The following is a 15,327-nucleotide window of genomic DNA, read 5'->3' as shown; positions in this document are numbered from 1 at the left end:
TAGAAATGTATAAACAAATGCTTCTCTTATTAAAATAAATAGTAAAGCATTTCTGTGGTATCCAACTTGAAAGTATTACAGTATTTTTTTTAAATTTTATTTTTCAATTATAATTTATTTTCAATATTATTTTGTATTGGTGTCAGGTGTACAGCATAGTAGTTAGACAACCATATGCTTTACAAAGTGTCCCCCCGATAGTTCCAGTACCTACCTGGCACCATACATAGTTATTACAATATTATTCACTATATTCCCTACGCTGTACTTTATATTCCTGTGACTATTTTGTAACCACCAATTTGTAGTTCTTAATCCCTTCACCTTTTGACCCAGCCCCCAACACCCTCTCCTAAAGTACTACAGTATTTTTGTCCATCCACATACTTTAGAATTAAGAATAAGTCACACAGAATTCAAAATCAAACAAACCTTTAACTTCTGAACTTATATGCATAGCACATGAACAGACAATAGTGCAGGGAAGGCCTGGGGAGGGGGCAGGATTGAGGCAGATGGTGTCAATGGGTGGGCGGGGAGGGGACATCTGTAATACTTTCAACAGTAAAGGTAATTTTTTAAAAGTAGACGGAGGTTAATATTTCACATTGGACACAGAACCTGAACATAGCATAATTATTCTTCGGCTTTTTTCTTTTTCTACCTCAAGAGTTTAGCAGCTGAAGAATCTGAGCTACGATTTCGACAACTAACAAAAGAGTACCAGGCCCTCCAAAGAGCGTATGCCCTCCTGCAGGAGCAGACTGGAGGCATCATCGATGCTGAAAGGGAGGCCAAGGTTAGTGTGTGTCTCGGAGAGTGCTCGGAACTGGCTTTTTATGCAGCTCTCGCGGCATCAAAGAATCACGGACATAAAAATATCAATAGGGTAGCTTTCCATGTGCCCTCCTCTCCTCGGCGGCTTTTGAACTGTTGTATATTTTATGTCAACAAGCCTTGGATCTAGAGGCATTAGAACCAGCCTGGATCGATGCTTTTGTTTCTTTTAGATAGTTGAGTATCTTGCTATTTGAAAACTTACATTTTCAAAACTAGACAATATTGAATGTTGATAATCCATTTTTTCAGTTTCTTGCTTGGGAAAAAAAACACACACACCACCACTTTTATCTTTCAAAAGCAATGGTTAGCCAGTTTCTTTTCTTAGTTAATAAGTACACAGCATTACATTGACAGCCTACCAAGAATTTCCACTTCCAATATCTCATTTAATCCCTGTGACAGCTCCCAAAGGCAGGTATTTTGTAAAAGAGGAATTTGAGGCTGAGAGAGGTTCATTGAATTGCCCAAGATCACACAGGTAATAAGTGGGAAACTGAGATTCCAACTCAAGTCTTACTGGATCAGATGTTCCTTTCATTTTTTACTACTGCCTCTCATAAGCCTATTTCAAAAAATATAAAAATAGACACACACAGTACTAACATTTAACACTTATTTAGTGCTTGCTGTGTTCCAGGCATTGTGCTGAGCATGTTATATACATTTATATCATGTAATCCTAAAATAGCCCTATGCATTAAATGCTTTTGTTATCTTCTTTTTATAAGAGTGGAAATAATATCTTAGGAAGAGTTAAATGTAGCTTAGTTAGCTCAATTAAAATGAGAATATGTAGCTTAGATTACAGCTAGGATATGAACCTAGTCTTTCTGAGTTCAGAGTTAGAACCACCATGCCATAACTGCCCCATAGATTAATTAACAAGGGGCAAAAAGGAGTGTGATCACCCAGTGGTTTTATCCTCCTTCCTATTTAGAGGGTCTAGAGAAGGCCCTTTTTCTGCCAAGGGCCCATTTGGATATTTATAACATAATTTCTGGGCCATACAAAATCATCAACTTAGAAATTAGCCTGCTATATATCTGGTCAAACATTTAATGAACTCACCCCTAATGCCTTGGCAGGGCTAAACCATGGGCCTTATACGTCCTGTGGGCTGGATGTTCCCCACCCTTGGTCAGGAGCGTGGTCGGCAAACTCCTTAGTCAACAGAGCCAAATATCAACAGTACAACGATTGAAATTTCTTTGGAGAGCCAAATTTTTTAAACTTAAACTTCTTCTAATGCCACTTCTTCAAAATAGACTCGCCCAGGCCGTGGTATTTTGTGGAAAAGCCACACTCAAGGGGCCAAAGAGCTGCATGAGGCTCGCGAGCTGCAGTTTGCCGACCACTGGTAGAGTATGCTGAGGGGTGCTGTAGGACCTACTGTTAATTGCTTAGTGGGAAAGGATATATATTATAGTTATATATTTTTAAGTGGTGACATATATACATGTACATACATATATATGAGTAAACATGTTTACAAAAAAGCAATCATCAGAAAGGGGTATATGTGTGTGCCTTCATATTTATGTCCTATAACTATAATAGTTGTGGTTTTCATTATCAGCATTTATTAAGCACTCTTACCAATATAGTATTGCCAATTAAAATAATAGCATATGCCTTGTGTTTTGGAGAGCTGGTCATATAGAAATTAGTTGTCTTTCTCTTACCTCACTTTCCCATCTAAATAAAGATTTAGCTTTATCTCTGGCTATTAGAATAAAATAAAATAAAATAAAAAACACAACATTCAAAGCAAAATAGTCTAAAATGAATCAAGATGTTGGAAAAAGAGCAACACAGTAAATTCAAAGAAGTAGAAATAAAAAAAATATATAAAAAATAGACAATATAATATAGATGAAATAGTATCAATGAAAACAAAAGATAAAATTATTTCGATGCAAGAAAAAAGATAGAGTATACTCAACACCCATTCAAAGTTAAAATAATTCTTAGCAAAATTAAGCTTGGCATTTTTTAACCTGATAAATCCTACATTATAATAGAGAAACATGCAAATTGACCGCACCTCCGCTATGCCCATGATTGGGCCTGCCAGAGGCTGGGGGCGGGACTCCGGGTGGCCCAACTGGCCATTGAGAAAACCAAGATGGCGGTGCCAAATCCTCTTAGTTCCCGGGGTCCTGGTGAGTGATGGCAATCCTAGAGGGGCGTGGTATGCACAGCCAGCAGCCTCCCGGGGGTCCCGGGACCCATCGCGACCCGAGGGGCGTGGCCGGGCACGGCCAGCAGCCTCCGCGGGGTCCCGGGACCCATCGCGACCCGGGGGGGCGTGGCCGGGCACGGCCAGCAGCCTCCGCGGGGTGCCGGGACCCATCGCGACCCGGGGGGGCGTGGCCGGGCACGGCCAGCAGCCTCCGCGGGGTGCCGGGACCCATCGCGACCCGGGGGGCGTGGCCGGGCACGGCCAGCAGCCTCCGCGGGGTGCCGGGACCCATCGCGACCCGGGGGGGCGGGGCCGGGCACGGCCAGCAGCCTCCGCGGGGTGCCGGGACCCATCGCGACCCGGGGGGGCGTGGCCGGGCACGGCCAGCAGCCTCCGCGGGGTGCCGGGACCCATCGCGACCCGGGGGGCGTGGCCGGGCACGGCCAGCAGCCTCCCGGGGGTCCCGGGACCCATCGCGACCCGGGGGGGCGTGGCCGGGCACGGCCAGCAGCCTCCGCGGGGTCCCGGGACCCATCGCGACCCGGGGGGGCGTGGCCGGGCAGGGCCAGCAGCCTCCCGGGGGTCCCGGGACCCATCGCGACCCGGGGGGGCGTGGCCGGGCACGGCCAGCAGCCTCCCGGGGGTCCCAGGTTCAATGGCGACCCGGGGGGGCGTGGCCGGGCACGGCCAGCAGCCTCCGCGGGGTCCCGGGACCCATCGCAACCCGGGGGGGCGTGGCCGGGCACGGCCAGCAGCCTCCCAGGGGTCCCGGGACCCATCGCGACCCGGGGTGGCTTGGCCGGGCACGGCCAGCAGCCTCCAGGGGGGCCCGGGACCCATCGCGACCCGGGGGGCGTGGCCGGGCACGGCCAGCAGCCTCCCATGGGTCCCGGGACCCATCGCGACCCGGGGGGGCGTGGCCGGGCACGGCCAGCAGCCTCCCAGGGGTCCCGGGACCCATCGCGACCCGTGGGTGGGGGGGGCGTGGCCGGGCACGGCCAGCAGCCTCCCGGGGGTACCGGGACCCATTGCGACCCAGGGGGGGCGTGGCCGGGCACGGCCAGCAGCCTCCCGGGGGTCCCGGGACCCATCGCGACCCAGGGGGCGTGGTCGGTCCCAGCCAGCCGCTCCAGGGGTGATGTCCCTGGGTAATCGCCACCCTCGCCTAAATGGCTGGTGCTGAGAGGGATCAATGGAGCCAGTGGAAGGAGCAGGTGGTAGTTGACCACCGAGGCCATCTGCAGCAGCCGGATGCAGAGCTGGGGTCCACGTTCTCCAGGTTGGCCTCCGTGGGGGCCCGAGTCGCACCCATAGTAGCCGAGTGGGCATGCTGGCATAGTAGCCCCAGCATGAGGCCAGCTTCCCAAGCCAGGCTGCGGAGGGAGGGAGGGCCTCTGGGCTGGGAGCACTCCCCCACCCCAGTGGACAGGGCACAGAGAGCAAGCAGCGGAGAGCTACTAGAGGTGGTGGGTGTGGTGGCCTGGCTTCCAAGAGGCTGGCTTCAGCTGCTGTGGCCTGCGCTGAGGTGGCTGATGGTGGGGGCAACTGCATGGGCGCATCCGAGGCTGGGGCACTGGGAGACGTGGGACTGCAGCCCAGAAAGCGAGGCTCCGGAGGACCTGGTCACCGACCCCGGGCATTAAAGCCGCCTCCTACAAGATGTATCCTAGCCTAGGTGTGTGGGAAGCAGATTCAGGAACCTCTCCCTTTGCGGCGCCAGAGCCCAGGCCTGCCAGCATCCCAGAGGAGACCCCCACCAGGATTGGGGGCGTGACCAGTCTCTAAACCAGGGTGGCCATTAGCCTAGGCCTGCCAGCACCCCAGAGAAGACCCCCACCAGGATCGGGGGTGTGACCGGCCTCCAAACCACCAGTGACCCTAACCCAGGCCTTCCAGCCCCCCAGAGGAGATCCCCACCAGGATCGGGGGCGTGACCAGCCTCTAAACCTCCTGCAGCCCTAGCCCAGGCCTGCCAGCACCCCAGAGGAGACCCCTGCCAGGATTGGGGTCATGGCCAGCCTTCAAACTGTGGCGGCCCCTAGCCCAAGGAGGCCTCCTGGCCGAGGACGCCTGAGTCTGTTCTTGACCTAGGGCCGGACTCTCCCCACAAGGGACTCAGAAGCCACCAGAGTCTAACTGCCAGTCTCTGGGAGTGCATCCACTGTCCACCAAAATGTAGGGCCATCAAAGCATTCAGTCTCAGTGCAGGCACAGGTCTGTGGCTGACGGGGTGGAGGCCAGACCAAAACAAAACAGCAGAAACACCCTGCCCACCTGGGCGGGTACTGCTGTAGTCCACGTGGCCTGGGCAGTGTAGAAAGCGCTACCTTCTCCCAGGTCCTGTGCTGGCACCGCCGCCTCGCTCACCCTCAAGCCCCCCTGAATCCTGACAGCAAAGTGTGTGGGGCATTCTGCAGGAGTTGTGCCGTTCTGGGTGCTTTTGCCCAAAGACACACTTTGGGATGAATTCAGAGCCACATCTCATTTCCCATGACACTGGAAGAACCATGTAAAAGGATTTTGACAAAAGCTTTCCACATCTCTGTTTATTCTTTTGAATCCATAAAACGACCTTAAAAAAAGCATCCGGGCCACCTAAGAAAGAATGCACTTTCTGGCCAGAGCACGCAGGATTCTTTTGCCCAACAGGTTAAAGGGAGCAGAGCTGGCACAGTGGGAATGGCCCTGGTGCCCTATGAGGAGACCGGGGGAATGGGGTTGCCGAAATTCCATAAGCCTCTTGCCACCTTCTCCTTTGCAAACCACACCATCCAGATCCACCAGGACTGGAGGCAACTGGGAATCACAGCCGTGATTTGGGACATGGTGAGCAAATCTTGAGGGGCCTCTGTAAACATCTGCAATTGATTATAAGACTGGTCTTTATTTAAAAAGAAATAAAAGAACAGCTTTGTTGAGAAATATCCATATACTGTACATGTCACCTAAAGTGTACAATGAACTGGTTTTTTAAAGTAAATTCAGAGTGGTACAACCATCACCATGCTCAATTTTTAAATATCTTCATGACCCATCCCCTCCAAAAAAAACTTCTACCCATTGGAATCACTTTCCTGATCATCTTCCCCAAAATAGATTGCACTTTAAAGGTGGGTAAAGGAAAGTTGAGGGAAGTTAAAACACTGCACAAAGGATATTGTAAGATGACAAAGCCCAAAGTGAAGCTCATGTGTTTTCTTTAAAAAATATATATTTTTAAAATGTCAGAAAGGGAGAGGGAGAGAGAGATAGAAACATCAATGATAAGAATCACTGATCAGCCGAAACCGGTTTGGCTCAGTGGATAGAGCATCGGTCTGCGGACTGGAAGGTCCCAGGTTCGATTCCGGTTAAGGGCATGTACATTGGTTGCTGGCACATATCCTGGTGGGGGGTGTGCAGGAAGCAGCTGGTCGATGTTTCTCTCTCATCGATGTTTCTAGCTCTCTATCCCTCTCCCTTCCTCTCTGTGAAAAATCAATAAAATATATTAAAAAAAAAAAAAAAGAATCACAGATCAGCTGCCGCCCACAGGCCCCCTACTGGGGATTGAGCCCAAAACCCAGGCATGTGTGCCCCTGATCAGAATCAAACCTGGACTCTTCAGTCCACAGGCCGATGCTCTCTCTATTAAGCCAAACTGACCAGGGCCATGTGTTTTCTTCAAGTTCTGCATGGTTTTAATGGTCCCCAAATCTATACTAATAAAAGGATAATATGCTAATTAGAGTGGTTGTCTTCCGGACATCTTTCCAGACAAAGCCGCAGTGGCAGCAGCATTGGGGTTATGGGGGTGGTGCCTCCAGAGGGAGGCCAGACTGGGGGCCAAGGCACAGGCAGTTTGGGGTGATCAGGCTGATAGGGGAGGACAAGGTAGGGGCAATCAGGCTGGCAGGAGATCAAGGTAGGGGTGAGCAGGCAGGCAGGCAGTGGGGTTAGGGACAATCACGCAGGCAGGCAGGTGAGTGGTTAGGAGCCAGCGGTTCCGGATTGTGAGAGGGATGTCCGACTGCTGGAAGTTGGACATCCCCTGAGGGGGTCCCAGATTGAAGAGGGTGCAGATTGGGCTGAGGGGCACACAACCCCACCCCCACCCCCAGTGCACGAATTTCGTGCACCGAGCCTCTAGTATAAATATAATATTTAACAGTCCAAATAAATATTCTCCTCACAATAAGGAATAAGGAAAGAATACCTACCATTCCTGACTTTATTCACCTTTGTAACAAAGAATTTATGCAGATCATAAGAGAAGAGAAAAATATATATATGTTCAGAAAAAACAAAACCTAATTTTTGCAGAATATAGAATCATAAACAGAGAAAATACAAGAGTATCTAAAAATAAATTACTACACTAAATGAAGTAGGGTTATTCCTTAAAAGATCAGTGATGAAAACTATTAATACACACAATACTTGACATATACATGGAAACATACATACATAAATAATTGGATTTAGATTTAGGTCACAAAGATGGCTATGAATGAATGGAAAGATTTTGGAGAGGCAAAATAGGAGAAGGCTTTTCAAATGAGAGCAAGTTGGAGGCTCACAAAGCATATTTAGGAGACAGGGAGATCACCAGCAAGTAAGGGGTGGACTGTGGTGTTCCTGAACAGTGGGAAAAGATGGGAAATTTAACGGGAAATCTCAAATCCCAAACTAAAGAGCTTGAATTTTAACCCAATAGCAAAAGGAGCCACTGAAAGTTTTAAGCAAGAATTAGAATCATAAAAATAGTTTTAAGGGATTCTTTGGTCATAGAATATTCTTCTTCTATTTTCCTTGTTGAGTTCTAATCAAGGAAGATGAGGGGAAGAAAAATATTGAATTACCATTTTACTTACTAAGTTCTGGATTTTTTATTTCACTAGGCTCAAGAACAGCTCCAAGCAGAGGTGCTAAGGTATAAAGCCAAAATTGAAGATCTGGAAGCGACCCTGGCTCAGAAAGGGCAGGTAGGCATTTGGTTGCTGGCAGTTCAATCTGACCTTCCTCTAGATCACCCTTGTGCATGGGCCACACCCAGGACACGGCTTGGCTCTCCACAGTGACCTTTCTCAAACGTGTCAGAATGTTCAGCGCTATGTTTCTGTCCCTGGTGTTTTTCTGGCCAGAGCGTGAACCCAGCTACACCAGCGAATGAGGCTGGGCAAGAGGGAGAATGCCAGAGGAAGAGAAGCCCTGTACCGATAGCCTAGAGTGGTCATAAACTGCTAAGACAAAGACCCACCCCTGCAGCTGCATTTGTTGCCTCTATGCTACATTTATGGTTCTGCATTTTAATGTTTTCCATCCATATGTATCTAGCCTGTGTGCATTCTGACCCTTGTCACTTTTTGCCTGTGTGGTCACTTCTGAGTCCCCAAAAGGCTGGTCCTGGATTATTCAGACTGAAAAAGGTAGAGGTAGTGAGTGACAATGAAAAGGGGGTTAAATTTTCCTGGCATCTTTGGCCCCAGTGTCTTTGAATAAGGAGCTGGCAGGGGTGGGTGTCATTTACCAGTGGTTGGCAGGCAAACAAACTGGGTGAAAAGAAGACAGCTCTGGCAAAGTGGTTTGACAACACGGGCTCTTTCGTGCCACTCTGAAATGCTGACTGCGCGATATTCTTTGTCAAACAGGATTCACACTGGGTAGAAGATAAACAACTTTTCATTAAGAGAAACCAGGAGCTTTTAGAAAAGGTATGTTGGGCGCAATACCCTAGTGGGGCAGAGGAGACAATGATGAGAGATCCAGGAGCAGCAGGGGTCCTCTCAGGAGTGGCACAGGGGCCAAGGGAAGGGGTGGCTTCTCGGCGCTGTATTCTCCTCTGCTGCGTGCTCGACTGCATCCCTGTCACCGCCATCACCATCAGTGGAGTGGCACGTGTGCATGGCTCTGTGCTGGGCATTGCGCCGACGCAAAAGGATATGATCCTTGACACCTATTGATGTGTTAACCATATATATATATACTGTATATATGCTGTACATACATATATATATATACACACACACACACACCCACACGTGCACACATCCTATATGGTTGTCCATCTACAAAAAGCACACTGTGAATAGGACTTGTTATTTTGTGCAAGGAAGTGACCAGTTATGACTCCAATACTGTGCTGCAGCCTATCACAGACAGTTTTCACTTTTAGTCTTTTTTTGCTCAACTTGGCTGTTAATTTTTTTTAATAAAACAACTTTGGAAATGATTCCTCGAAAGCACAAAATTTCATGTCCAGGATTTTGTTCAACAAATCAAGATGCAAAAGGCTGGTTTAGTCCCAATTGATAGGTTATTTTGATTGGGGGCAATGAAATATAACAGATCATTTTAAGTTGAAAGGTGGCTTTTCCTTTGGTATTCACTTTCCAGAAATATAATTTAAAAACTGCAACATAATCCTTTATATTTTTCTTGACAAAAACAGAATTTGAAAGCCCATTGGAATAAGGGAAATAATTCTGTAGGTCTACCCAAAATTATATAGCAATTATCTTAGAATAATTTCTGCCAATATTTACTAGCTTTGACAAGTAATAGAAATTAACCACAGAGAAAGGAAAAAAGATACTTGTCCTCCTTCCCCTCTGGCCTGGCAGAGTTAGGACATCCTATCTCACTTTCTGCATGATTAGAGACAGGACTGATAGATACAAAGTAGGTGAGTATTTCAGGACAGAGAACTCATACTCTCAGAAAGGTTAGGCGTCCCTACAAAGAAACCTCATTACACATTGGCTCTGGTCTGTGAATTACAACCTACAAACCAATTATCTACTTGCTAGCACTAAACACCAGAACCAGGAATTTCCCCAAATATCCCATCTCTAATCCCAATCCAAGATGCTAGAAAGTAGAATATTTTTGTGATCTAAGTCAACTTCAAAAACTTTCAAAAATTTACTTGGCCACAACAATCTAGTGTAAAAAAACTTGAATTGACTTGAATTAATGTCACGCAGCTCACTATTTTTCCATCTTCATTTTCCTCTAAATTTTGTGTATCATGAGGCTATGAGAAAAAGAGGACTTTAGTGGTCTCAGAGATGCTCAGTAATATGCTGTTACATCTTTTTATCATCTAAAAAATAATTTCCATTATGTCTTCTGTCTGTTTTCATTTGGTCTTGATTTATTTGGGCTAAAAGCAGAATGTTGAGCTCAGATTTTTAAGAGTGAAACAGAACTGAAACAACAATAAAGCAAAGCATCCTACTTCAAGTATGTATACTTGGGAAAATAAAATCCATCCTATGCTGAAAAGCCCCTGTTTTTTATTTTTTACTTTAAGGTTTTAAATAATTACTGTAATGTCTACCCACATAGCTAATATCAAAGGCAGCCCATACCCATTTGCAGATCATGAAATTTGTTGATTCCTTGTAGACATGGACCCTGTCATAGGGTGAGGCATGTTCATACACAACCAACTTAATTCCATGCTTCCTCAGGTTATACTAGAAGTCCTATAGGACAGCCCTATAGGAAGACAGAGGAGGAGTTATTATTTCTGAATGGGTAGACATGGAAGCTCTTACAGTAGGAGATGTTGGAGCTTGGTGTTCAAGGAAGTGTGGAATTTCCTCACCTAGAAAAGAAGTGGGGGGACCCCTCTTAGGCAGACAGATGAGCAAAGACAGTTCCTGAAGTAGTCAGTCCATGGGGTAGATCTGGGTTTCTAGATTCTAGTGTGTATGTGTTCATGTGAGTGTGTGAATGTGTTGAGATGAGAGTGATAACATTTAAAACTGGAAAGCTACCTGGTAACCAGAATATCAAGGTTTTTAAATTCCATATAGAGAAGTTTGGCTTTACTCTGAAGGTAACTAGAATTCAGCAAAATTTGTCTATGATCAGAGATTTTTTTTCAAAATTATTTTCCTGACAACTTGTAACTCCAGAAATAAGAGGTATAGGTTTCCATTATTTACCCCATTAAATCTACTTCTGGAATCCCCAACAAGGCCATAATGAGTACCCTCAGATCCACTACTCATAGGGTCTCTAGACTTTATCTCAATGAATGGAGGTGTCCTCTGGTGTTTTCCTCTATGACCTGAAAAACTCAACTGAAGGATAACTAGAAGGAAAGCCAAATACTTGCCATAGTCACATCTACTTGGGATTTTTTTTCTAGATGATTTATTCACTGAGTAAATGAATGCTGTCTATGCTTGCTTTGTAAAGTTGTATTGGCAATGTTCTCCTAACTTTAGGATTTACTTTATTAGATAGAAAAGCAGGAGGCAGAAAATCACCGGTTACAACAGGAACTGCAGGATGCCAGAGACCAGAATGAACTGCTGGAGTTTCGAAACCTAGAGCTAGAAGTAAGGAAATGATGATCATAATGATGATAATAATCATAACAGCTAACACACACGGAGCACATGCTTTGTGTGAGGTGCTGAATTAAGCATTTCAGCTGTATACTCTCATTGGACCTCACAACCACAATCAAGGTTTTATAGATGAGGCAAGTACGGTTGAATCCGTCGCCCAAGTCCTGTGATTAGTGAGTGGTAAAGCATTGATGCAATTCAGGATGTCTGCCCAGATACTGTATTTTTTCAGCACTATTAATGCCTTGATGAACAAGACTAATGAATAGATTTTAAATAATTTAAAGAATCGATTTCAAACTTCATCAATGATTCATTGCTTTTAAATAATCATTTCCATCCTTCATTTAATTCTGACTCAAAAAAGGTCACCTTAAGAATTATATTTCAAAATGTACTATATGCAAAATTATTTTATCATTATACATTTGAATTTGTCAGTCAACTTTTTTAGTCTATAGTGCATTTATGCCAAAAGCTAAGAAGCAAGGTAACTTTTTTTGGGAAATACTTTGGTTAATATGACCAAATTTCAGAGTTGTTTTTGTTTTTTAAGTAAAACATATCAATTAAATAAGATTTTGATTGTATCATGCAGAATCTGGCTTAGGATCTGGTTGAATGTATGTTGAAATGTAAAGGATAAGAAACATTCTTATTTTATTTCTCTTATTCTGCAAACAATTTCTTCTTGAGGCTCTTTCAAATTAGGTCCGGATAGAGTTAGCAGTCCAGTATACTTCAATGAAAAAGAGTTGTCTTTGGTAGCACATATACAATATCTTATTCATAAAGCTTGAGTGGATTGAATGTGCAAAAGTCTGTTAGCTGCCATAAAACTTCATGGTCAAAAGATAACTCTTTGTGATACCTGAAAGCTCTAAATATTCAGATAGTTTGAATTGCAACTCCACTACCCACATTTCCCTGATCAAAAAAATTTGCAAGATTGGGTGACACCATATATAAATTCCCTTCCATACCATTGTTGACAAATCAGTTCTTTCCATTAAATTTAAGCATGAACATCTTGAGTACTTTTTTGTGTGTGCCAAATGTCATATTGATACACTGCTGAAATAGCAGACAACTGGTTTAGTGTTTAATCAGTTGTTGCTTTTTTTTTTAATGCCCATATATTCTCCACTGTATTTCAAGGAAAGAGAGAGACGGTCCCCTCCATTTAATCTACAAATTCACCCATTCTCAGATGGTGTGAGTGCTCTCCAGATCTACTGTATGAAAGAAGGTGTCAAGGTAGGCAGATATTTGATGTTTTATGTTTGTAAGAAAGTAGAACAACTGGGAATTGGAAAAGGGGGCGTTGCTCATGACTTTTGTCTTTCGGTCACTGAATGTCATTTTAATACAAACTGGGTAACAATTGAAAGTAGTCATGTCCATTGGAAAATCAGTAGAACATAAAATAAATGTGTGACAGATGAGTGAAATGTAACAACAAAGAACACAGGAAGCCATGATTATTTAGAACGGAGTAACATAAAGAATATGAATTCAAAATATTAATATAATGACCTTTAATTATCTAGAGGAAATATCCAATGAATTCAGTACTTCAGTAAACATATTTCAAGTATGTGGGTAAAAATGTACTTGTTGAGTCCCTCTGTTGTGATGTTGGCTGTAAGTGCTGTGGAATTCATAATCTTGGAATTTCAGCATTAAAAGAGACCTTGAAATTGTCTAGGTCAGCATCTCTTTAGGTATGTTTAATTTAGGGAAGATTTCTCTTTTGAAAGTTTATAACATATTGTGCTCAGTTCGACAAAATATACTTCTATCTGTAGTGATATTGGAATACATTGAAAATAATATTAAGGTTGAATGGAGATGGCTCCATCTCCTGGGACCAATATTGTCCTTCAATGTAATGAAATCACATGGCAAATATCTATTCCAGAAGTGAAGCTGGGAAGCCCCCGCTATTCCTGGCCTCTCCTTACCTTCTGCATGGCCCTTCCTGCTCCCACTTTGAGCTGCCAAATATCCTGCGTTAGTTGCCTTCTCTCTGCCTATGAGAATGAGCTAGACTTTCCCCTGTGGTAGGATCTGCTATACTGCATTTGAACATAGAGGAGAAAGTGGTACTAATGAGGTAAAAAGCAAAGTAATTTTTTATTCAGCTCTAATTAAATGAAAGTACTTCGCTTCATCTTTTCCTTGGATACTTTTTTCTTTCGATAAATCATAAACAACATAATCCAGTGGATGTCATTTATATCCAAAGGAACTCTTTCAAATGGAGTTTACTTGCTTTAATCTGATGTCAGGATTATAGTAAAAATCAGCTGTTTCCAAAAGATGAAATTAAAGCTCAATAAAAAAAGGAACTGCATTATAGTTTATGTGGCAGTCAAAATCTCAACCAAGTCAGAATTCCATTAATTAGAATGAAGTTGGCTTATTATTTATATTTACTACCTATTATTTTTCTTTATATCTGAAGTCTACCATGACTGAAAAAAAAATGGACAACTATTATAAAAAAGTTAATGAGCGAATGCAAGCCTTCACTATATTCTGGACTCTTTTGTACATAATCTGTTTCTCCTCAAGATCAGCCTATGAAGGAGGTATTTTTTACCTTCATTTTGCAATTGGCGAAATTGAGAATGAACTGTTAAGTAGTTTTCCAACATTCACACAGCTTATAAGAAGCACAGTGGAAATTTAAAACCAGGCGTGCCTGATTGAAAACCTAAGGAATTGCAGGGTTAAAATGTCTTCTCTATATTATGCTTGGAGCACTGGAAGAATGGTAAGCCACATTTGTGTCTTTGACTTGAGTGTATCTCCTTGATTTTGCAGGATGTGAACATCCCTGATCTCATAAAGCAGCTTGATATCTTGGGTGACAATGGGGTAAGTATGAATTAAATAAGTGCAGGAAAGATATGAATTTTCCTAACAAGAGGCAATAATTCCTTGCCAATGTGTCACGTGTGAAATAATAGCAGGTGGGAGGCCATGTGCACTGAAAGATGTAGCTCTCCAGAGAGAATCAACAGTTTATCAGACAACTTGGCTAAAGGATTGTAAGGATCTCTGAAAGGTAGTGACAGAAATGGGAACTGGTAAAATGCTTTTCATGAGCAGGTTTCTGATTTGAATGCCAACCACATCTGCAGTGATTAAAGCTGATTGCCTTCTGACTGTTGCTTGGAGGCATCCAACGTGAAATTAATCAGTCATGCAGTTGCAAATGGTGCTAAATAGTAGGGTTGGTGGCAGCCACATAAAAATGGACCAGGAAGCTATAGTCCTTTTTCTTTTCAAAAACACCTTCCAGGCAGGGTCCAGGCATATTAATTCAGTGGGAGGACTATTCTTGGAGATATTAGATGAATGATACATGTAGGTTGAGGAGTTACACCATTTTTCCCCTTAAACAGTTGTCAAAGGAGAGAACATTATCAATGAAATCGCATGAAACTGCCATGCAGAGATTACTCTTTATTTCATTTTGGTTTATGCTTTTCTCATAACATGACTATGAATGAAGATTCTTATAGTGAAACAAAATCAAGTCAGTATTTGAGAGGTATAAGAAATTCACAATATACTTTTTATAGGTTTTCAATGAACTCTTTGTTAAGAATTATTACTAAATAGAACATATGTTAAGGTTCCATGCATTTGTGTCTGTAGCAAGCACTTAGGCAATGTTTTCTGAAAATGTAAATATCTGAAGTGTCTTCGGCTTATGTTTTTTTCTGTCTTTTTCACAGAATTTAAGAAATGAAGAACAAGTGGCCATAATTCAGGCCAGCACTGTGCTGTCCCTGGCAGAGAAGGTAATAAATTGTACTGACTTTCAAATCATCTCCGTGCCTGCCTTAACACCAAAAAAGTAGGGGAGGGTTATTGAATACCTAATAAAGATTTTATTTTTCAGGGTGAGACAGCTCAAATAGAATGAAAACACACACCAAATAA

The 15,327-nt window shown here is 43.8% G+C and overlaps 1 protein-coding gene across 3 annotated transcripts in view; it reads left to right on the top strand.

Annotated features, from left to right (window-relative positions):
* Positions 1-15,327, top strand: part of JAKMIP2 (janus kinase and microtubule interacting protein 2) — a 56,326-nt gene that overhangs the window by 22,737 nt on the left and 18,262 nt on the right. For 2 of the 3 annotated variants that reach the window (XM_008140683.3, XM_028146031.2), the window contains exons 9-15: positions 671-799; positions 7,906-7,989; positions 8,656-8,718; positions 11,260-11,358; positions 12,529-12,627; positions 14,200-14,253; positions 15,120-15,185. In XM_008140683.3, coding sequence (XP_008138905.2) covers positions 671-799; positions 7,906-7,989; positions 8,656-8,718; positions 11,260-11,358; positions 12,529-12,627; positions 14,200-14,253; positions 15,120-15,185 — 594 coding nt within the window. The remainder of the gene's footprint in view (positions 1-670; positions 800-7,905; positions 7,990-8,655; positions 8,719-11,259; positions 11,359-12,528; positions 12,628-14,199; positions 14,254-15,119; positions 15,186-15,327) is intronic. The other variant, XM_008140692.3, reaches the window with a different exon arrangement.

The sequence above is a fragment of the Eptesicus fuscus genome, chromosome 6 (assembly GCF_027574615.1).
Source record: "Eptesicus fuscus isolate TK198812 chromosome 6, DD_ASM_mEF_20220401, whole genome shotgun sequence".
NCBI classification, from domain to species: domain Eukaryota; kingdom Metazoa; phylum Chordata; class Mammalia; order Chiroptera; family Vespertilionidae; genus Eptesicus; species Eptesicus fuscus.
Note: the sequence above shows the minus strand (reverse complement) of the source record. Positions and strands in the feature narration are given on the sequence as shown.